The 24,311-nt window shown below is 45.0% G+C and overlaps 1 protein-coding gene across 2 annotated transcripts in view; it reads right to left on the bottom strand.

Moving 5' to 3' along the window:
- The window catches only part of HUNK (hormonally up-regulated Neu-associated kinase), a 127,231-nt gene that overhangs the window by 21,737 nt on the left and 81,183 nt on the right, over window positions 1-24,311 (bottom strand). For both annotated transcript variants that reach the window (XM_033232302.1, XM_033232303.1), the window contains exons 5-7: window positions 21,806-21,933; window positions 11,446-11,581; window positions 5,166-5,328 (exon numbers count right to left, since the gene is read on the bottom strand). In XM_033232302.1, the coding sequence (XP_033088193.1) occupies window positions 5,166-5,328; window positions 11,446-11,581; window positions 21,806-21,933 (427 nt within the window). The remainder of the gene's footprint in view (window positions 1-5,165; window positions 5,329-11,445; window positions 11,582-21,805; window positions 21,934-24,311) is intronic.

Here is a 24,311-nt window from a genome sequence, read left to right as displayed (position 1 = left end):
AGACTGACCAACATGGAGAAACCCCGTCTCTACTAAAAATACAAAACTAGCTGGGCATGGTGGTGCATGCCTATAATCACAGCTACTTGGGAGGCTAAGGCAGGAGAATTGCTTGAACCTGGGAGGCAGAGGTTGAGGTGAGTGGAGATCTCGCCATGGCACTCCAGCCTAGACGAGAACAAAACTCCATCTCAAAAAAAATAAAAATAAAAAAAATAAGACTTAGGCCCAGGCCAGGCACGGTGGCTCACGTCTGTAATCCCAGCACTTTGGGAGGCAGAGGCGGGTGGATCACGAGGTCAAGAGACCATCCTGGCCAACTTGGTGAAACCCCATCTCTACTAAAAATATAAAAATTAGCTGGGCATGGTGGCAGGCAGGCGGCTATAATCCCAGCTACTCAGGAGGCTGAGATAGGAGAATCGCTTAAAGCCAGGAGGCAGAGGTTGCAGTGAGCTGAGATCGCGCCACTGCACTCCAGCTTGGTGACAGAGCCAGACTCCATCTCAAAAAAAGAAAAAGAAGACGATGACTTAGGCCCGGTGTGGTGGCTTATGCCTATATTCCCAGCACTTTGGGAGGCCGAGGCGGGTGGGCCACAAGGTCAGGAGTTCAAGACCAGCCTGGCCAACATAGTGAAACCCTGTCTCTACTTAAAATACAAAAATTTGCCAGGCATGGTGGCGTGCACCTGTAGTCCCAGCTACTCAGGAGACTGAGGCAGGAGAATAGCTTGAACCCGGGAGCTAGAGGTTGCAGTGAGCCGAGATCACGCCACTGCACTCCAGCCTGGGGACAGAGTGAGACTCTCTTTCAAAAAAAAGAAATGGCCAATAGGTATTGCTCAATATCACCAATCATAAGGGAAATGCAAATTAAAGCCACAATGAGATACTGCCTCACACTTGTAAGAATAGCTTTTATCATAACGATGGAAGATACCACATGTTGGAGAGGATGTGGAGAAGAACCTTTGCACACTGTTGATGGGAATGTAAATTAGTACAACCATTATAGAAATCAGTATAGTTCCTCAAAAAATTAAAAGTTGAACTACCATATAATCCAGCAATTCCACTTCTGGGTCTATATCCAAAGGAAATGAAATCAACATGTTGAAGACACATATGCACCCCCACCCCATGTTCAATGCAGCATTATTTACAATAGCCAAGAAATGGCTATTGTGCCATCAACAGATGAATGAATAAAGAAAGTGTGTGGTACATATATGTAATGGAAAACTATTCAACCTTAAAAAAGACAGAAATTCTGTCATTTTTGACAATACAGATGAACCTAGAGGACATAATGCTAAGTGAAATAAGCCCGGCACAGAAAGACAAATAGTGCATGATCTCACTTATACATGGAATCTAAAAAGTGTAGGTCATAGAAGTAGAGAGTAGAATGATGGTTACCAGGGGCTGAAGAGGGTTGGGGAAGTGGGCAGAAGAGATATTGGTCAAAAGATACAAGATTTCAGTTAAACAGGAGGAAAAAAATTCAAGACACTATTGAACAATGTGGTGACTATAGTTAATAACAGTGTATTTATTCTTGTACATTGCTAAGAGAGTAGATTTTCAATGGTCTCACCACCAATAAATGATAAATTTGTGTGGTTATTATACATATTTATTTAGCTTGATTTAGCCATTCCACAATGTATATATATTTCAAAGCATCATGCTGCATAGGATAAATATATACAATTTTTTTGGTCAATTAAATAAATTTAATTGAAAACTACTCCCAAACCTTTCCCAGTTAGAATGACACCAGCTGAGTTTCCAGAGAATGTTCTCAGAAGACAAAGCCCCACTCTGCTTTGCAACACTCCCAACCCTGATACTGGGCAAAGGAGACAGGCAGAAATGTAGCAGCTGGCAATACATCCAGGCGCATCAGGACACAGCCTAAGAGCTTTAGGCCAGGCACAGTGGCTCATGCCTGTAATCCCAGTGCTTTGGGAGGCCTAGGCGGGCGGACTGCTTGAGCCCAGGAGTTCGAGACCAGCCAGGACAACATGGCGAAACCCATCTCTACAAAAAATAAAATTAGCCTCGACTTACCAGGCTCAAGCGATCCTCCTGCCTCAGCCTCCTGAGTAGCTGGGACTATAGAAGGATTGCTTGAGCCCAGGAGGTTGAGGCTCCAGTGATCCATGATTGTGCCACTGCACTCCAGCCTGGGCGACAGAGTGAGACTCTTTTTGTTTTGTTTTGTTTTTAAAAGACAAAAAAGCTTCAGACAAAATGTCTCTCTTGCTTGGCATGAGCTATGTTGATTGTTTAAGAAGAGCGTGAATGACAAAAGCTTGTGTCTCTAAATGTAGAAGTAACTATAGGAAAGGTTTTTAAAACCTAAGACCCTCCATCTTACTTGGTCAGCACCTGAAGAACTAGTTCCACCAAAAGGAGAGTGTTCAGAACTGTTAACTTACTTGAGAAAGTAGCAATGTCATTCTCTAATAAGTGAAATCATGAACTTTATGATATAGTCAGTTTCATGAAAACACATTTGAATAACTAAGTTTTGAACAGTATTCATCACCTGAAAAAGAAAATCAGTGCATTAATCCTCTTTTCTTCCTTTTATCTGAAGACTATTTAAATTCTTAACTTTTCTCCTCTATAGCATGGTGGTGTCCAAATGGTATGACCCTGATCCCTTATGTGTGAGAAACTTGTAAGCAGGCACCTACAATATATGCACATTTATAAATTATAAGCATGTAACATTGTACGAATATATCATGTACACTATAAGATATATAATAAATAGAACTTTTGAAGTATGAGAAAGAAGTTTAGGGAATATGGTCTTTTTACAAAAGAGAAATGAGGCGGGGCACGGTGGCTCACACCTGTATTCCCAGCACTTTGGGAGGCCAAGTGGGCAGATTGCTTGAACTCAGGAATTCAAGACCAGCCTGGGCAACGTGGCAAAACCCCGTCTCTACCAAAAATACAAAAATTAGCTGGTCATGGTGGTGCGTGCCTGTAGTCCCAGCTACTCAGGACGCTGAGGTGGGAGAATCGCTTGAACCCAGAAAGCAGAGGTTGCAGTGAGCCGAGATCATGCCACTGCACTCTAACCTGGGTGACAGAGTGAGACCTCATCTCAAAAGAAAAAAAAAAAAAAGAGGGCCAGGTGCTTTGGCTCACGCCTATAATCCCAGCACTTTGGGAGGCTGAGGTAGGAGGATCACTTGAGGTCAGGCGTTTGAGACCAGCCTGGCCAGTATGGCAAAACTCTATCTCTACTAAAAATATAAAAATTAGCCAAGCCTGGTGGCACGTGCCTGAGGTCCCAGCTACTCAGGAGGCTGAGGCAGGAGAATCACTTGAACCTGCGAGGCAGAGGTTGCAGTGAGCTGAGATCGTCCCACTGCACTCCAGCCTAGGTGACACAGTGGGACTCTGTCTCAAAAAAAAAAGAAAAAATAATTTAAAAAAGAGAGATGAGAGAGAAACAACTTCAAGTCCAGCATGTCTTTTATGTTCCTCGTGATGAAAGAACAGAGAACTGCTGTGTGATACAAGAGATTTTCTTAATCTCTCCTCAACATATAATAAAATAAATAATATACTATATGTTGAAAGTCCTGTCTTTCTGGATTTGACATCTCTTCTCCAGCAGCCTTCTATGAGGAAGGCAGCCACCGTGACACCATCTGTGAAATCTAACTCAAAGTGTGACTCTGTCCCCATCAGAGAGGTGCCACCCTATCGTACACAGCACGTTTTTCCCCCCATAAAACATTGTTAAGGCTTTTTACTGTTGAAAGTATTTCTTCTCATGTAGATCTTTCCTTTGGTGGTTCACAAAAAAAAAAAAAAAAATGTAGTTCTGTGGATAATTTCCTGTGGAAGCAAAATCTGGCCAATATTCTGAGCTAAATCAGCTTAAAAACATCTGTACCTTCAGCCAAATGTTTAACCAACCTCCCATGGAGCATCTTCGTCTGTTCAGCAATGTTTTCTAGATGGCTCCCAAATCGATTTGCTAACAAAAGACACACACAGACCACCTTGTCCTCTGGTTATTAATTTGGCCATCTCCACCATGCCAGCGAGAATATCATTTCCCCAACTGCTGGTAGATTTTTCATCTTTAGCTCTCATACAGAAACCTCAGAACGGCTTCTAAGCCTATTTTCTAGTAAAATTTAGTGACATATTGGGTTATCACGTGACTTCAAATAGCACATGTTCTGGAAGGTAACTGTCTTCCTAACAGTGACAACTCCACGTCATCAGATGTCAAGGTGCAACAGGCCCAGGGTGAAGATGGTCCTTCATGACCGTGAACACTCAGTAAAATTTCAGATGGGCTTCCTGGCAATTCTGAATTTCTTCAGCTGACTCCCTGTTAGAGCTGGTCAGCACCCACCATTCTGAGGAAAAGCATGAGCTACTGTATGCAGACTCCATATTGTCCTGGATCCAATTTGCAGAATTCTTTTTAAGCCATTGTCCATTTGGAGAGAGACGATTTAAGGCACATACATTCCCTTACCCAGGCACACAGAAACTGCTTGTGGCAAAAATGATGAAGGGGACAGGGTGTCATGGTCCCACCATCCACTCCACGCTGTGGAAACTCCAAATGTACCTCACAGGTGACACCGGACACTTGGACTTTCTGACACTCTCACTGAGGGAAGGTGTCAGAGTCAGGCCAGGGAAGTCCTGGCCTGACTTCCTTATTTTCTGGAGAAGTTAAACCTAAATAGTGGCTTTCTCATATATAGTACCATAGTTTAGAGACAAATGCCCAGGAGGCACTGCTACCTAAGTTTTATGACCAGAGAACCCTCCAATGCCCACAGCGTGGGAAACCTGAAGAGCTAAGAGGCAGCAGAACAACAACAAAAAAAAGGCAACAGAGAAGCTGTTGAAGGGAAAAGAGGCTTGAACCCCTCCCAATTCTGCCCAGGGCTTAACTTGGTGGGAGAGTATTTGAAAAACATTGCAGATAAAAGGCACTCCCTGAGAAGCAGGTTTAGCTACGACTTTATCCCACATTCAGAAAACTCAGCCTCACATTAGATTAAATTAGCAGCTTGGATCAAGTGTCAGTAACCGAGAAACACTTTGGGTGTAGGAGCTCTTTTTTCCACAGACAGCAGAGACGATCGCCTCTAGGGTTGCACTTACCCCTGACAAATAGCGCTCCAGTTTCTTGTTTAAGAGGAAGTAGATGGCCAGGATGTGGCAGGCGCGGTTGGAGAGCACGGTGTTGATCACGTCGCTGTTCTTGTAACCCAGCTTCTCGGTCATGTGCAGCACGACGCTCGGGCTCAGGTCTTCCAGAGAAATCCTGCCAGGCGCAGAGAGAGAGAGGACCAGTCACCCCTGCACTTCACGGAGAGTCCCACACAGACCCCCTGGGCAGAATCAGCTTCATTCATTCACTCATTCGTTCATTGACTTGAGTTTTTATTTTGAAAATGTTCATGTATTCAGAAAAGTGGAGAAATAGTGCAATCACTTTACATATACCATCATCTGGATGTACCTGTGATCACTTTGCCATACTTGCATTTTTTTTTTTTTTTTTGCTGAAGTATTTTAAATGACAAACATCATGACATTTTACCCCTTAACCCTTCAGTGTGCACCTTCAAAATCCAAAGATGTCCCCTGCAGAACCACAATACCATCAACATACTCAATAAAATTTTAATAATCACTTAATATCAGCTAACACCCCGATTATATTTAAATCTCCCAACTGTCCCCCAGATTTCCTTATGATCACACATTCTTTCCTCAAAATGTATTTGTTGCCATGGACAGAAGCCACCTGGACTCTGGTTTTTGGGGTGGAAAAGGAAGGTATTCAGAAACTAGCTAAGTCATGTTTAGAGGAACAGAAAGAGCTCATAAGTTCTTACATGGGGGGTCCAGGGCTCAGCTGCAAAGTGGGGTGCTCTCAGAGGAAGACAGTTAAAGCTACTCCACAGGGGTACTATGACGATAAACTCCTTGGGACACATTGGCAAAGAAATACCAGGCTTCATTCATCTACCCATTCATTTGTTCACCCTCCCAGTGGGGAAGAGAGAATGTAAATTCACTTAGTCATCCTGATAGTCCTATGAGTAGGTACTATCACTATCCCAGCTTTACAGATAACGAAACCAAAGCCCACAGCAATGCAGTACCTTGCCCAGGGTCACAGAGACAGGAAGTGACAGCCCTAGAATTAAGGCAGCCGGGTTCCATGTCTAGATGCTCACTGCTTCCCAAATAAACAGATACATCCATCATCATCATCATCACCATCATCCAATGGCTACAGAGACTGAGAAATCAGGGGGAGGGCTCTAAGGGAGTGTGTGTGTTGGCAGTGGGGCTGTGTCAAAAGAACATTCTACATCCCTTAAGAGTGATACAAAGAATGATGGCATTCTGAGCAAACCGTCGCAAGGACAGAAAACCAGACATTGCATTTCTCACTCATAGGTGGGAACTGAACAGTGAGAACACTTGGACACAGGGTGGGGAACATCACACACTGGGGCCTGTCGTGCGGTGGGGGAAAGGGGAGGGATAGCACTAGGAGATACACCCTAATGTAAATGATGAGTTAATGGGTGCAGCACACCAAAATGGCACATGTATACATATGTAGCAAACCTGCATGTTGTGCACATGTGCTCTAGAACTTAAGGTATAAATAAATAAATAAATAAATAATAAATAAATAAAAAGAGTAATACAAAGAGGGCAACTGGAGCAGAAAGCAAGCTTATCTGGCTGGAGAGCTGCTAGCCTCCATGTCAAGAGGTCTGAAGACATTTTGGATGGAACCTCAGAGCTAGAATGCCCAGAGAAACCCCACAGGGTAGCCCCATAATTGTAAAGAAGAAGAGACTATGCAAGTTCTCCTGTAGGAAGAGAACTTGCCCAGTTCACACGGCCGGCTGGCAGGGGCACCGAGAGCAGAACGAGGTCTCCTGACCATTGCCTGCCACCAATCAGTGTAACCTACATCAGTTCTCCCTCTGCTCCATTCGCCTAAGTGCCGTCCCAAAAAACAAACAAATGAAAACACACCAAACAATGAGATCAGCCTTCCTCGTTCCTGTTTGCCACAAAATTACACATTCCAGATAACAGGTGGGAGAGGGATGGGCATGATTACTGGTTTAAAAAGTATATTAATAACATGTCTGTTTTTTAAAATAACTACTTGAGGTCTACCAAAACAATGCAGAGCGAACAGTGGTTTGGAAATACCTGGGAACCCCAAGAGCAGGGCACCCCCAGAGGGCATGGGGTATTCTGAAGAAAGGTCAGTAGTGTGGAAAGGAGGGGTATGCACAGGGGCAGATACCCCATCTCTGCCTTTTATGTACAGTATCTTCAAAAACGAGCTCTGCCATAATTTAAATGGTCAACTGACTCTGGACTGAGAGGAATAGTTTAAACATTTTCCAATAAACAATGCATAAACCTGGGGCTCTCCAGTATCACTTATCGAATCTGTATATGGCTGCATGTTTGGATAACATAGAGAATGGTACAACGTTCCAGAATACTAGGCATTATCTGAATTGAGCAAATTTACATGCAATCTGTTTTGATACCATGGATCTAATTTGGTCTAATTCTGTCTTGTATTGCCTGTAACCTCCTCCCCTCCCACCAGTTCCAAAGCTAATTGGAGGGGTGGAGAGACTGTCCAGGCCCCTGCAGGGAGACAGAAAGAGGCAGCAAGGTTGGCTCTGTACAAATGTCTGAAACCCAGCACTTTAGGAGACTGAGGCATGGAGATTGCTTGGGACCAGGAGTTTAAGACCAGCCTGGGCAACACAGCAAAACCCCCATCTCTACAACAAAAATAGAAACACTTAGCTGGGGATGGTAGCACATGCCTGTAGTCCCTCTACTATAGAAGTTAAGGTGGGAGGATTGCTCGAGCCCAGGAGTTCTAGGTCACAGTGAGCTGTGACTGCGCCACTGCACTCCAGCCTGGGCTACGAAGGAAGACCTGTCTCAAACAAAAAAAAGAAAAAAAAAGGTCTGCACCTGAATCAGAAGGGGAGCTGGGCACCTAGCAAACATCTGTTGACTGACTGGCATAAACACTTATTTATAAAAAATTTACTTCCAAAGACATTTCCCTCTTTGCTTTAAGAGATCAACTTGGCGGCTGAAATGACTTCACAGGAGAAGGCTTTACAGAAGAGTGATGTAAAATGTGAGACATTTTCCTTACTTTCTCAAAAGGAAAATGTTGACAACACTTAAAATACATCTGGGGCTAGGTATGTTGGGAAACTACAAAATATACTTTATAAAGAAAATATCCCTTCCTCTGCTTGTATGTTCTCATTCCCTTTAGCTACATGACAGTAAAACCAGAAAAATAAATATAAAAAACACATTTTTTGGTCTTAAAGATAAAGGTTTTTCAAAATAAACACTGTAAATAACATGAACCTCCCCCAACAGCTTAGAATTCTGGTTCCAGGCCAGACACGGTGGTGGCTCATGCCTGTAATCCCAGGACTTTGGGAGGGGGATGTAGCAGGTGAATCACTTGAGGCCGGGAGTTTATGACCAGCCTGGGCAACATGGTGAAACACCATCTCTACTAAAAATACAAAAATCAGCCAAGTATGGTGGTGGATGTCTATGATCCCAGCTACTCAGGAGGCTGACGCAGGAGAATCGCTTGATCCCAGGAGGCAGAGGTTGCAGTGAGCCGAAGATTGTGCCACTGCACTCCAGCCTGGGCAACAGATCGAGACTCTGTCTCAAAAAATAAAAATAAAGAAGAAGAATTCTGGTTCCACAACTTAAAAACCAAACACTGATTTGCCTCTAGTGTGAAATGAGCAACGGGCCTCACATAAGCAGAAGACACGGAGCGCTGTCTTCCTTAGCACACGAGATCTCAGCCCGTTTTACAAGCCACTGAACCAGCTTCATGTGCGGCCATTATGCTGCTGACCGAGTCCAAATGCAAAAACCATTACACTAATCTGGCAACAACAGGACAGGAGTTTGAATTTATGTTTTAATCTATCAAAGTCTGTCTGCAAACTGTGGGAAAGCCACAAACATGAGACGTCGCCTCCTAATTCTTTGTGAATGAAGATGCAGCCAACAAGGAGGGGAAACACCGTCTTTCTAACACCAGCTCCACTTTCTCCAGCAGCTGCCACATTGAGTGGATTGATTATGCTCATTTAGGCGGTGATTACATGAGCTTAATGACTCATGTGGCCACCACGAAGGCCCCTCCTTTAACAGAAAGCGTACCTGAGTGCTGCTCTCCATCATGAGTATAGATAATGAGGCAAGGTCCTTTCAGCTTTGCTCCCTGCCTCGCTTTAGAGTAGTATTTCTGGTGTCTGTTTCAGATCCTGGCCCACATCGAGCTGTTATTGGAAAACAGCAATCTATTTCCAGGTTCCCTTGGTAACCTAAGTCACCTAGACTTTGTTTAAATTACCTCCCATGAGCCAAATGCTAGAATTCTAGATGGCAACAGAGTGAAACCACCTCCTCTCTGAGCACGGTGAGTGTAAATTTGGCACTGAAGTGTGGATGCAGACTCCCACGCCCCTTTAAAGTTTTTCCAGAGCTTCCACCCCAAGCAGAGCCCTGCCTGGCCATCTTCTTTGAAGGACTCAGCACTTCAGCTTTCATAAGGCTTGGCGGGTGTTTCTAGACCTAGAAAGGTCTAGAAACTATGACTACACAGGACACCCTTTTCTCTGCCCTTTCAGTCTCCCATCTGCCCCTCTGGGTCAGTGGTTCTCTTGCCTTCATCCAAGTCTGGTCAAATGTACAAGACACCCTAGCTCTAAAGGAAGAAGGAAGGTGGGTCCCAGTCTTGGAAGGTACTGAGCCCATGGGGTCTCCTTATTTGCACGAAAACAGCCAAAATAAGGGCCTTCATTCCCTTGCTCAGGTTAGTTAGAAACAGGACAAATGAGTAGAAAAAAATATACAAGGAAATGTTTTTGGCCTGGCGCAGTGGCTCAAGCCTATAATCCCAGCACCTTGAGAGGCGGGAGGATCGCTTGAGCCCAGGACTTTGAGACCAGCCTGGGCAACATGGCAAAACCCTTTCTCTGCAGAAAAATAGAAAAAATGGCCTGACATGGTGACTCACGCCTATGGTCGCAGCTACTCAGGAGGCTGAGGTGGGAGAATCACTTGAGCTCAGGAGGTGGAGGCTGTAGCGAGCTATGATTATGCCACTACACTCCAGCCTAGGTGACAGAGTGAGGCTCTGTCTCAAAAAAAAAAAGAAAAAAGAAAAATGTTTCTGAATCTGTAGTTAGCGCACCAACATAGAGAAGCATGGGCTGCCACAGGGAACCCGTCAGTGCTCCTGTGCTGTGGGTTCCTGTCTGCAAACTTTGCTTAAAGAACTCTCCTCATGGAAATTGATAAAGTGGAGCCTTCACAGAAAGTCCACAGGGACACCCGGCCTAAAACGAGTGACTCCTATGCCTTCCCTTCCTGCCTCCCACATTTTAAAGCAGGGGTCTTAGGGCTGAAATAAACATCAAGAACAAGGCAGAAGAAGGCATCTAAGGGTGGTTTGGAAAGGGAGGGGTGATCCCATGTGTTTCTGTCTGATGATGGCAGGTGGACTCGTGAGCTGATCACACACACGCAAACACATTCACACAAAGACCGGCTGGGCACGTTGGCTCACACATGAAATTCTAGCACTTTGGGAGACCGAGGCAGGCGGATGACTTGAGGTCAGGAGTTCAAGACCAGCCTGGGCAACATGGTAAAACCCCATCTCTACTAAAAATACAAAATTAGCCTGGTGTGGTGGCACGTGCCTGTAATCCCAGCTACTCAGGAGACTGGGGATGAGAATCACTTGAACCCAGGTGGCAGAGGTTGCAGTGAGCTGAGATTACACCACCGCACTCCAGCCTGGGTGACAGAGCCAGACTATGTATCAAAAAACAAAACAAAGACATACACACACACACCGAGACACACAAAAATTTATACACAGAAACACAAACACACAACACATACACACAGACACAACACCCATGCACATGGAGACCCAAGCAGACATAGACATTGTCTCTCTCTCTCTCACACACACACACACACTCAGGCAACAGCTAGTCTCAAAGGTCCCTTTGTGTGAACTAGAAAGAGGCACCCCCTGGGAAGACGCAGACCCTCAAAGCCTGGATGTCAGCCTCCATTCACCCCTCCTCCAGGTGCCCCTGCAGGGTACAGGGCACAACAGCACATGGTGGCCCTGTCTACGCTTCCTCTTGTGGATGTGTGGGTGTGGGTGTTCGCGGGAAGGGGAGATAGCCACGAGAACACGGCTTTTCCTTCAACCGCGGACAGCTTTCTGTCCGGAACTGCTCGGGGCTCACAGGACAGGCCCCATCTCTCCCGAGGAGTCCCTCTGGGTGCACGAAATTACCTGTTGGGATAGGTGATGTTACAGGGCACTTTGCCCGTGTAATTCTCATTAAGCCAGCGATTCGCCAGTGCCTGCTGAATATTTGGCCTCTTCACAGGATCCGGTTCCAGGAGAGAGCGCAGGAAACTGATGGCACCTGGGAGACATTCGGGAAAGAACGCGCGCATGTTACAGGCTAAACGCAGACACCAGTGAAAGCCACCATCACAGGGGACTCGCCACCTCGCCTGCCCATCCCGAGCCACTGCTGGGTGATCTCTGGGTCTCTGGGCAGGGTTCTGATTCAAGGATTCATAGAGCTTGGTTTCAGCCCTACCTCCCTTCAGACAGGAGGGGTGTGAAAAATCCCGTTTCTCCCTCTCTCTCTCTTTAAAAAGGACACACCACATATCCAAAGATTTAAGTTCTCTGTCCAAGGGGAGCAACTGGTGCATGATAAAGCAAGAACCAGTTTGGGTCTCCCCATTCCCTGTGTTTCCCAAGACAACCTGTGGTCTTTTCTTGTTGCTTATAGGTAAGCCAAAGAGATGTTCTACTGACAGGCTTGCAGGAACGAAAGAAAATAAACAGAAAATGCCTGCTCGCAAGGAAGGTTTTTGGGTACTCAGGGAGAAGCCAGAAGTGTACAGGCATCCTAAGTTAGACCTCCCAACTGGGGACCACAGGACACTCAGAGTCTCAAGAGGCCAGAGAGGTCCTGCTTTCTGATCCTTTCCTTTAAAGCCATTCTATATGGCCGCCCACCTCTTCTCCAAACTCGACGATACCACACCCAGGCTGCACAGAGCCCACGCCCACCCAGCGCAGTCAATCAGGCTATCAAGACACCAGAGCACCACACATTTTTGTCAAAGTGTTATGAAACCTCTGCATTAGTGACCCAGACTTTAAAATCCTAGTTTGTGTAAAAAGTTCTAGTGAAAACCACACTGTGAACCCATGTCTGCCTGATGGGTGCCTCCTTTGGCACTGTCTCTTGGGGGACTCTTAGGGACTGCTTAGATGGACAGGATGCTAATATATTTTGTCTTTCTTTTTCAAGCCTCCTGAAGTTCACTGTGTCACATTAGTCATGCTGAGCACAGTGTGTAAGGAAAAGATACGAGAAACTGTTGAAAACCTATAAAATCCCTACAACCCCTTTTCCTTCCATCCCAGGGAAAAATAATGTTTTGTTGTTGTTGTTATTGTGTTTTTGAGATGGAGTCTCGCTCTGTCACCCAGGCTGCCTCCCGGGTTCAAGCAGTTCTCTGTGTCAGCCCCCCGAGTAGCTGGAATTACAGGTGCCCACCACCGCGTCGGGCTAATTTTTGTATTTTTAGGAGAGACGGGGTTTTACCATCTTGGCCAGGCTGGCCTTGAACTCCTGACCTCATGATCCACCCGCCTTGGCCTCCCAAAGTGCTAGGATTACAGGCGTGAGCCACCGCGCCTGGCCAAAAATAATGTTTTAAATGCCCTGGGTTTCCTCTCATTTCACAAATATTTACAGAGCACTTGTTATCCATTCAAGCACTAGAGATAAGCTAATTCATCTCTAAGCAGAATATTTGCATCCTTTAAGATTATAACAATGGAGACAACTGTATGAGAGGTAAAAATGCGTTTATAATGCACATGAAGCCTTTTATTTTGTATTTATTTTATTCATTATTTTTTATATTTTGGAGACAGTCTCACATTGTCACCCAGGCTGGAGTGCAGAGGTGCGAACATGGCTTGCTGCAGCCTTGATCTCTCTGGCTCAGGTGACCTTCCCACCTCAGCCTTCCAAGTAGGTGAGACTACAGGCATGCACCATCACGCCCGGATAATTTTTTTATTTTTTTGGTAGAGATGGGGTTTTGCCAAGTTGCCCAGGCTGGTCTCAAACCCCTGAGCTCAAGCAATCCTCCTGCCTCAGCCTCCCAAAGTGTTGGGATTAAGTATGTGAGCCACCACACCCAGCCCATGAAGGCTCTTCTAAGGCTACAAAATTTTTCAGCAGGAGAATATATAGCATACCCCCATATGGGCAAAGAATGTCAGGGATGACTTCAAAATGCAGATGGTTTGTCTTGCTTGACTTGTGGGACTGTGATATTTTCTTATGCTATAGCCCTTATTTTACAAAGTATTGCTAGAATGTTCTTGCAATATAAAGAATTCTTTTATGTAGCTTTGTACTTGATTTCCAACATACCAAATAATAGACCCCAGAAAATAATAATGTGCTTGCTCCCCGAGTTTTTCCATCCTTCTCTTCAAAGTTATTTTTTCAGTGTTCTAAGGTAATCTTCTTTGCAAGAAGTCATAAAATGTCTTACTTTCTCAAAAGTTTTAAGTTGTCATTTTAACATTGTTCTTGAGGAAATGCTGAGCCTTTTTTCAACCCATTTTCTGCAGGGTAAAAATTAGACCATCAAAAAAGGGGCCAGTTGTGATGCCAGAATCAACTCAAGAGAAATAATCTTTGCTGAGTCATGCAGCCAGGCCAACCTTCATGGTCAACCCACCACCAGGGTGGGTTCCCATACTGTTGAAGAGGTTACCAGGTCATCTCCCTTTCAATAGTGGGTAGTCTCTACTGGGTATCTACCCAAAGGAAAATAGGTCATTACATGAAAAAGACACTTGCACACATGTTGATAGCAGCACAATTCACAACTGCAAAAATATGGAACCAGCCCAAATGTCCATCAACTAACAAGTAGATAAAGAAAATGTGACATATGGCCAGGCATGGTGGCTCACGCCTGTAATCCCAGCACTTTGGGAGGCTGAGGCGGGTGGATCACGAGGTCAGGCGATCAAGACCATCCTGGGTAACACGGTGAAACCCCGTCTCTACTAAAAATACAGAAAATTAGCTGGGCGTGGTGGCAGGCACCTGTAGTCCCAGCTGCTGGGGAGGCTAAGGCAGGAGAACGGCATGAACCCGGGAGGCAGATTGCAGTGAACTGAGATCGCACCACTGCACTCCAGCCTGGGCGACACAGTGAGACTCTATCTCAAAAAAAAAAAAAAAAAAGGAAAGAAAATGTGACTATATATATGATATATATGTCATATACATGTTATATTTATGTCATATATGTCATATATATATACACACACACACACACCAAGGAATGCTACTCAGTCATAAAAAGGAACAAAGTAATGGCATTTGCAGCAACCTGGATGGAGCTGAGATCATTATTCTAAGTGAAGTAACCCAGGAATGGAAAATCAAACACTGTATGTTCTCACTTATAAGTGGGAACTAAGCTATGAAGGTGCAAAGGCATAAGAATGACACAATGGACTTAGGGACTTGGAGGGAAGGGTAGGAGGCGGTGAGGGATAATAGCCTACACATTGGCTACAGTGTACACTTCTCAGGTGATGGATGCACCAAAATCGCAGAAATCACCACTAAGGAACTTATCCATGTAACCAAAAACCACCTGTTCCCCAAAAACATACTGAAATTTTGAAAAAAGGAAATATTGCCAGGAGCGGAGGCTCACGACTATAATCCCAGCACTTTGGGAGGCTGAGGTGAGTCGATCACCTAAGGTCAGGAGTTCAAGACCAGCCTGACCAACATGGAGAAACCCCACCTCTACTAAAAATACAAAAATTAGCCGGGCATGGTGGTGCACACCCGAAATCCCAGCTACTTGGGAGGCTGAGGTGGTAGAATTGCTTGAACCCAGGGGACAGAGGTTGCAGTGAGCTGAGATCATGCCACTGCACTCCAGCCTGGGCAGCACAGAGAGATTCCATCTCAAAATTAAAAAAAAAAAAATAATAACAGTGGTGTGGGTAGAAATGCATGCGTGGAGACCATGAGGTACATTTACCACTGTAAGTGTTATCACTCGATACCCAGCTAAAACTCTAAAAAAAAAAAAAAAAATTGTTCTTAACTTTTATTTTAGGTTCGGGGGTACACGTGCAGGTTTGTTATATAGGCAAACTCGTGTCATGGGAGTTTGTTGTACAGGTTATTTCATCACCCAGGTACTAATCCTAGTACCCAATAGTTATTGTTTCTGTTCCTCTCTCTCCTTCCACCCTCCACCCTCAAGTAGACCCCAGTGACTATTATTCCCCTCTTGGTGTCCATGGTGTCCTCTTGGTTATACTTAGCTCCCACTTATAAGTGAGAATGTGCAGTATTTGGTTTTCTGTTCCTGTGTTAGTTTGCTAAGGATAATGGCCTCCAGCTTCATCCATGTTCTTTAATAACCCGAAAATCAAACAGATCTCTGCTTTGCAGAATGTCTATCTCACTTCCCTTAACATCCCTGCATTGGAAGAGTCACTTAGATCTTAACTGGGGGCATCTATTGGTCAGATAAAGAAGAAGAGGGCTTAATGAATCAGAGCGGGTGGGCTGTTGAGTTAATGTTTTCTGAGACATTGCTGTTGCTTACCCTCCTCAAAGGACTTGGGCAACAACCCAGGGTTGCCTCAAAGGACTTGGGCAACAGTCCAGGCTTTTTCAAAGTATGATGAACCAGAAGTGCTAAGGACAAACTGGATGTGCATTTTTGTTCTATTTTCATAACCGAGCACTCTGCATCCTCAAAAACTGCTGATGAGCGCAAGTAATTTTAGTTCAAATCTCCACTGACGAATTTTCTTCCTTTGGACGTCATAGACATTGCGTTACTATCCAAAAAGGATTTTGAGAATATCCTTAGAGCTCTTTGAAGTTTGTTTTAGGGTCCTGAAAACCCCTATGCCTTATAAGCAAGAGAGATTAAAATATTCCTCACCATCCTGGAAAGCCATGCCAGGCATGGCCACAGGCCACACGCTACCCTCCACCTCTCTGAGATAACAGTGAGGTTCTCCACTCAAGCCTGGAAAAATAGTACCACCCTGCTCAACGTAACACACAGCACACCTTCCTCCATCGCAAATCCCACTTTCTTTCACGAGTCATCAGCTTTCCAAAGTCTGGACTGGCTTGTGTGAGCACCTAAACACGGTACCAAGTGAAACGGCTACAGGTGACAGGCAAAGTCATCAGACTTTTCACATTAACGTAGCCTGATAGATGCAAATAGAGACTCCTCCCCACTCAAAGCTCCCTCCTCATCACTTCCCAATCTAAAGAACTGTTTGATAATCTGATCATCATGCCTTCTTGGACATCATCATTAGCACTGGCTCAACCCTCATGAAAGCTAATGCTTCTCCTCCAGCTTGACTTTGGAGAATTCACAGCACAAAACCATCATAACCTGAACTGACTGCTTGGAATGCATTATAAATGCCAGCGTTGTGGTGTAGTGATGAAAAGGGAAGCGGTCTGAAAAATTGCTCAGCCATAAAAGGCATTTGCTACTCTGTGACATACAAGTGCCAACAAGCAAAAAGAAAGTGTGTACAAGAGAGACTTAGAAAGGCCCTCGAAGCTTAAGTTTGCAAACGGCATGACAGAGATGAATGAAGGGCAGTTCTTTGGAAGTGTGTTCTGTGGATCCACAAGGGCAATAATGCTGTTTTCAACATTTACCAACTCAGGTTTGGTAAAAAATCTTCCAACTTAATCTTCAAAAAGAGCAGTGGAATTAATAGATATGATAATTACATGTATGAGTGACAGGGCCAGGTGCAGTAGCTCATGCCTGAGTCACCTCAGACTCTCCAGCAGTTTGGGAGTCTGACGCAGGAGGATTGCTTGAGCCCAGGAGTTCAAGACCAGCCTGAGCAACATAGGGAGACCCTCTCTCTATAAAAAATACCCCCCCACAAAAAAATTAGCTGGGCATGGTGGCATGCGCCTGCAGTCCCAGCTATTTGGGAGGCTGAGGCAGGAAGATTGCTTGGTCTGGGAGGTTGAGGCTGCAGTGAGCCATGATTGTGCCACTGCACTCCAGCCAGGACAACACAGTGAAACCTTGTCTTAGACAAAAACAAAAACAAATATGAATGACAGAGTCATCTAATTAATAAAGATGTGCATTAGTGAGGTACAGTAAAACTGGCATCTTTTCTATTTGGATTGACATTACTCAAAACATAAGGACATACAGACAATAGATAATACCTCCAACTTTTTGTAGGGGGGTGCATCTTATACTAACTAAAATGAGAGAAGAGTGAAATAACACAGCATGGTAGGAAAATCTAGGTTTTCAGTCAAGCAGACTTAATCTCTCTGAGACTCAATTTCCTCACTGGTAGACAGGGACTTACCTCGCAGGACTGTATAAAAACAACACCACATGAAAAACACCTACAAAGGATCACTCAATAAATGGCAGCTACTCATGTTACTGGTAAGCTGGTATTTTCGGATATAAGCAGGGCCAGGCTGGTTGGAAGGGAGAGGAGATAAACTTGGTGGGGTGCGAAGGATGGGAAAAATGGGAGGCTGTCAGAAGGGCAGCAGCTGATACTCAAATCTGAAGACATTCACTCTATAAACCAGATAAGACTCCCTGGGCTGCCTCAGCAGCTGGTGCACTGCTCTGGGCCCTACTGGATCAGGACAATTCCCAATCCTGAGTCATCAAAATAATCTACGGGCCACCTTTCCAGGTCACACAGGCACGTTAACACCAGAGTCAGCAACCCAGATTCCCTGAGCATCTATCATGTGCAAACACTTCACTTGGGACCTGGCTCAAAGAATTTCAATCCTAGTTGAAAAAAGATATTTCTATATCCCAATAGTTATTTTAAAAAGGGGGAGATGGGGAGAGCATCAGATTCCCTAATTAGAAAATCAGATATAGAAATGCAATTCATGCTTGACAAGTCAAGACAACAAAGTCCTGCAGGAATGTGAAGATCTTTAACAAGCACACACAGAGCTTAAGGCCAACGCAAAGCTGTCCGCTCAAAGCAGGAGCTATGTGAGGTTGGACGGCAATTCCAGTGATGCTGAAATTGCTGGGAACATTTTTAATATATCTTCTTTGGGACTACTTTTGGATTATCTTTTAACATCTTCAGAACTGCAACTCTTGCTTCTTTAAGGTTAAATTTAATTTTCACAATAAAAAAAAAAACACTTAGAGCTCAGCCTGCTAAGATTGTATAATGTTATTGAAAGTAAAAACAAGGTATGGTTCTGAAACAATGAGACTGATTTTCTTGTGTTCTTAACCTACCTGTGCTCGTCTGCTCCTTTTCCCACAGCTGTGTGGGGCTCATGCTAACGCTAATCAACAAATATTTCTGGCTTTTCACTTTCAGCGCACATGGTAGGGTTGCACTGCCCCATTCTCTTTAGTTGGGTGAAGCCATGTGCCATGTTTTAGAAAGCTTCCACTTACATCTGGAAGATTGGTGGAAGATTTAATTGCTGGTGAAAGAGCTTCTCTTTCTCTTTCCCTTTCTCCCTCTGCATGAACCAGAAATGCTGGAAAAGGTGGCTGCTCCATCAGCCTTGGGCCCTTGTCTGGGCAGAACCTTTCAACGTTTGGTCCAACTCTCAATTGAGATGTAGCATGAGTGAGAAAAAAACCTTTGTGGTCCTGAGCCAGTAAGACTTGGGGGTTGATCGTTACTGCAGCATAACCTGGTCTATTCTGACTAATACAATGAAGTGGCAGCAGATCAGCAGTTCTCCAGCTCCTCAGCCTCTCGTCAGGCTCAAAGACAGCACTATCTGCCTTTCCCAACTGTGGGGGTACATTCATCCTCCTATTGTCCTTTGTTATGGGTCGCTTGAATAAAACAACGGTCCTTCAGTGGGTGAACGGTGAAACAAACAGTGGTATATCCACACCGGGGAATACCACTCACCAATAAAAAGAAACAACTCAGATTATCTCAGGGAAATGATGCTTTGTGGGAAATAAAGTGATTTACATATAACATTTTTGAAATGACAAAATTACAGATGATACAGGGTGGTGGCTGACAGGGCTTAGGGAGAGCAGGAGGAAGGGAGGTGGCTGTGGCTACAGGGGAGCAGCACAAGGAAATCTTGTGAGGGAACTGTCTTGCATCTTGACTGTGGTGGCTGTCACACAAATTACTCATGTGATAAAACTCCATAGAACTAATATACACCCACACATATAAGTGTAGGTAAAACTTGTGAAATCTGAACAAGGTCAGTGGATTTTATCAATGTTAATTTTCCAGTGGTGGTATTATACCACAGTTATACACTATATTACTATCGAGGGAAACTGGGTGATACGGTTTGGCTGTGTCCTCACCCAAATCTCACCTCGAATTGTAATAATCCCCACATGTCAAGGGCGGGGCCAGGTGGAGATAACTGAATCATGGGGGCAGTTCATGCTGTTCTCATGGTAGTGAATAAGTCTCACGAGATCTGATGGTTTTATAAATAGGATTTCCCCTGCACAAGCTCTCTTGCCTGCCATCATCTAAGACGTCCCTTTGCTCTTCCTTCATCTTCCACCATGATTGTGAGGCCTCCCCAGCCACGTGGAACTGTGAGTCTGTTAAACCCCTTTCCTTTATAAATTACCCAGTCACAGGTATGTCTTTATCGGCAGCATGAGAACGGACTAATACACTGGATGAAGGCTATTTGGATCTCTTTGTATTATTTCTAGCAATTGTGTGTGAATCTACAATTATGTCACAATGAAAAGTTTTAAAAATAATCTTACTTGTTAAAAGAAAAAAAAAAAACCTTTTTACTCTCTATCCCCTGTCCCAATTTATTTTATTTTCTTTAGAGCACTTAACATTACCAAATACCACACATGTTTATTTATTACCCATTTATTTATTTTTAGCCTCCCCTGCTGATATATAAGCTTTATAAGGGTAGAGACTGGTTTGTTCTCTGTCTTCCTTAATCTAGAACACACCTAGCACATAATTGGTGCACAATACATATTCATGGAATAAGCTAATGAGTATGAAATATGGAATGAATGAATGAATGGGCACACCTCAGAGTGCTCTGCCGTACTTTCGACATTTCTGAAAGCTCTAAAACTTAAATATGACAATAGGTTTGACATTTTGCACATTTTCTAACTCTGAGAGTTATGCCTCTCAGTGCAGAAATATTTCTTCTATAATGACAGAGCTGTAACTCATCTTCCCAAGGACTTAATGCCTCCTTTGCTTTCAAGCCTCCAGAGATTCTCCCCTCCCTTAAGGAGACAGTATGGGCTGAATTAGATCATTGCATACAAGAATGTGTCTCCACTTGGATTCCACTTGGCAAGATAAATTCAGGGTCAGCTTCATGCGTGCTTTTAAACTCAGAAGAAAAATGCATAACAGTAGTAAAATAAAATGCTATATTTTAACTATCATAAATATCATAAGTTGCAGTTAAATAACTGCTTTCTTCTTTGGTCAAAAGCCTTATCTCAGTGAAGCTGAGTTTATTCTAAGGAGCCAATTAAATGCTCATCAAAGCCAAGCCAAGGCCAGGAACTTGAATTGTGAACCAAACAAAAGAACAAATTGTACTGATTTACTGGATCTGAAACCAAACCTTAATACAAACTGTTTACTGAAATGTGAACCAGCTAAAGCTTGAGAGAACTTTTCAAACACACCTGATGATTCAGTCCAATCAAGTAACTTAACCTCTATATACTTAAAAGCTTTTGAACGGGCTCAAAAACTCAACTCACAAAACAAATCGCAGCCCCAACTTCAATGCGACAAACATTTCTTGACAATAATTGCAGAAAGTAGACATATTGGAAATGTGACCACAAATCCTCTTTTCCAAGTCAACATCATAATATGGTGAGTTTTAAAACAATCAAGCCTGCAATTATTTTTCAAATGGAGAATATCAGATCCTTTGGATCTATGTGTTTTGTGCAGAAGGAGGAAGGAGGAGTTAGGGGCTCAGAATTATAAAGGAACAGGAAAGGATACAGGTGAAAGGCATGAGTGAGGCCAGGTATGATGGCTCACGCCTATAATCCCAGCACTTTGGGAGGCCGAGACAGGCAGATCATGAGGTCAGGAGATCGAGACCATCCTGGTTAACATGGTGAAACCCCGTCTCTACTAAAAATACAAAAAGCTAGCCAGGCGAGGTGGCGGGCGCCTGTAGTCCCAGCTACTTGGTAGGCTGAGGCAGGAGAATGGCGTGAACCCGGGAGGCAGAGCTTGCAGTGAGCCAAGATCGCACCACTGTACTCCAGCCTGGGCAACAGCGAGACTCCGTTTCAATAAATAAATAAATAATAAATAAATAAAAATAAATAAATAAATAAATAGAAAGGCACGAGTGCCCGTTGAGAGATGGGAAACCCAACCACCCCTTGACACTTTGATTTAACACTAGAAAGAAATTTACAATCATGGGATAGACATAACACCATTGCTGCAAAACAAATACTGTTTCACAGGTGGACCCGAACTAGTCACAACAGAAGTCCTGAACCATGATCTAGAACAGCAGGTGCATTACCTGTGGAGAGCTGAGTGGGGAGGGGGTTCATTTCTTTGTCCACCATCTTCTGGTACAAAGCCCTCAGGCTGAAAGGCTCCACCGTGAAAGGCAGCGTCCCGGTCAACATGGCATACATGTTCACACCTCTGAAAAGAGAGACATACACATGAAAGTGGAGTCAGGTCCCCTGGGGAGGGGAAGACACTGGAGACATGGGCTTCACCGAAGCATGAGAGCTGCTGCTTCCATGCCAACCTCAACAGGTCCTCTTCAAAGCCATCTTTGTAGAACGCTCAGTGTCACGTTCAAAGAGTTGGGTGAGGCCGGGCGAGGTGGCTCATGCCTGTGATCCCAGCACTCTGGGAAGTGGATCACCTGAGGTCAGGAGTTCGAGACCAGCCTGTGTAGCACCTCCATCCCCAACCCCTGCCTCATCAGCCTGGACTACTACCTGCTCATCCTCTCGCTGCTGTGCTACAACTGTGCATGAAGCCCCTGCACACCCTGGCACCCATCTCTAGTAAAAATACAAAAATTAGCCGGGCGCGGTGGCAGGTGTCTGTAATCCCAGCTACTGGGGGGGCTGAGGCAGGAGAATCACTTGAACATAGGAGGCGGAGGTTGCACTGAGCCGAGATCGCGCCATCGCACTCCAGTCTGAGCGTCAAGAGTGAAATTCCACCTCAAAAGAAAGAAAGAAAGAGAGAGAGAGAGAGAGAGAGAAGGGAGGGAGGGAGGAAGGAAGGGAAAAGGAAGGGAAGGGAAGGGAAGGGAAGGGAAGGGAAGGGAAGGGAAGGGAAGGGAAGGGAAGGGAAGGGAAGGAAGGGAAGGAAGGGAAGGGAAGGAGGGAAGGGAAGGGAAGGGAAGGGAAGGGAGGGAAGGGGAAGGGAAGGGGAAGGGAAGGGGAAGGGAAGGGGAAGGGGAAGGAAGGGAAGGGAAGGAAGGGAAGGGAAGGGAAGGGAAGGGAAGGGAAGGGAAGGAAGGAAGGGAAGGGAAGGAAGGGAAGGGAAGGGGAAGGGAAGGGGAAGGGGAAGGGGAAGGGAAGGGAAGGGAAGGGAAGGGAAGGAAGGGAGGGAAGGGGAAGGGAAGGGGAAGGGAAGGAAGGGAAGGGAAGGGAAGGGAAGGGAAGGGAAGGGAAGGGAAGGGAAGGGGAAGGGGAAGGGGAAGGGAAGGGAAGGGAGGGAAGGGAAGGGAAGGGAGGGAAGGGGAAGGGAAGGGAAGGGAAGGGAAGGGAAGGGAAGGGAAGGAAGGGAAGGGGAAGGGAAGGGGAAGGAAGGGAAGGGGAAGGGAAGGGAAGGGAAGGGAAGGGGAAGGGAAGGGGAAGGGGAAGGGAAGGGAAGGGAAGGGAAGGAAGGGGAAGGGAAGGGGAAGGGAAGGGGAAGGGAAGGGGAAGGAAGACGGAAGGAAGAAAGAAAGAAAGGCAGGCTTGGGTGAGAGCACTTGAATGTGAAGACCCAGAAGGCGACCACAGAGAAAAACAGGAGTTTCAAGAGCGTCAGGAACCACCTCCTGAGGAGGGGAACCATGACCCTCTGCTCTCTCCGAATGCTATGGCAGGAAGAAGTCAACAGCAAGGAGGCCCAGACCAAGCAATGTAAGAAACACCTGGGAGACGTCAGGGACCTCAATTAAGAGTAGTATTGCCATTATGTGGTTTTCCAAGGATGGCTTACAAGGTGGTACCTGGAAAAGGCTGACCAAAAAATACAGGAAAAGCCCCCCACACCGGAAGTGCCAGTCACAGCCAAACTATGAGCCAGGTTACCACTCAGCCCTCAGAAACGAAGCCTCATACCAAAACCCCGCGTTTTGCTCTACTCTTAAATTTTGCCGTGGCTTGTAACTAGAGAAATTTCTGGGGAGGTCCCCTTCCTTCCTGCCCTGATTTTTTTTATTGTTCATTGTGAGATTCTGCCACCTGGCCCCAACCCAACATCTCAGATGTGGTTGAAATACCTTCTGAATAAGCTTAACTGCCCCTATCCAAAGCCAATCTGAGAACAGAAACATCTTCTTAGAGGATTTTTATTTTCCTGATGTGCAAATCTAACATCGTTTTGATGAGATTTCCTGATAGAGATGAAATGTCTGCCTACCAAGAGGTCTCAAGTGTTCAAAAGCGCCCAAGGGAATATATACTTTAAAAACAGGCACTAAGATTTCCAGTCAAAACAAATCCAATGAGACTGATTGAAATTAAGACCCTCGAGGCCCAATTCCAAGGCGACCCCCTCTGAATACGGCATCTCAGATAATGACAGGTGCTGGAGCCCACAGCTCCCGCTAGAAATCATTTGCTAATTTCAGACATATACTAAGACCTGGTTCCCACTCGCAGTGGAGTTAGGGGGACAGATGCGTAAACAGTCATTCCACAAATACTTGCTGGATGGCTCTCTGCCCCAGGCAAGACTATAGGTGCTCGGTACTGGGGACCAGAGAAAGACCTGCCCTCTTGGGGTTTGAGTGAGGAAGAAGACAGGCAAGCAATGTGCGAACAAATAAATGAGCACAGTCCTTCCAG

This window comes from Trachypithecus francoisi, unplaced genomic scaffold, assembly GCF_009764315.1.
Source record: "Trachypithecus francoisi isolate TF-2019V2 unplaced genomic scaffold, Tfra_2.0 Lachesis_group14, whole genome shotgun sequence".
NCBI classification, from domain to species: domain Eukaryota; kingdom Metazoa; phylum Chordata; class Mammalia; order Primates; family Cercopithecidae; genus Trachypithecus; species Trachypithecus francoisi.
The sequence above is the reverse complement of the archived record's forward strand: the minus strand, read 5'-3'. Positions and strand labels throughout refer to the sequence as shown.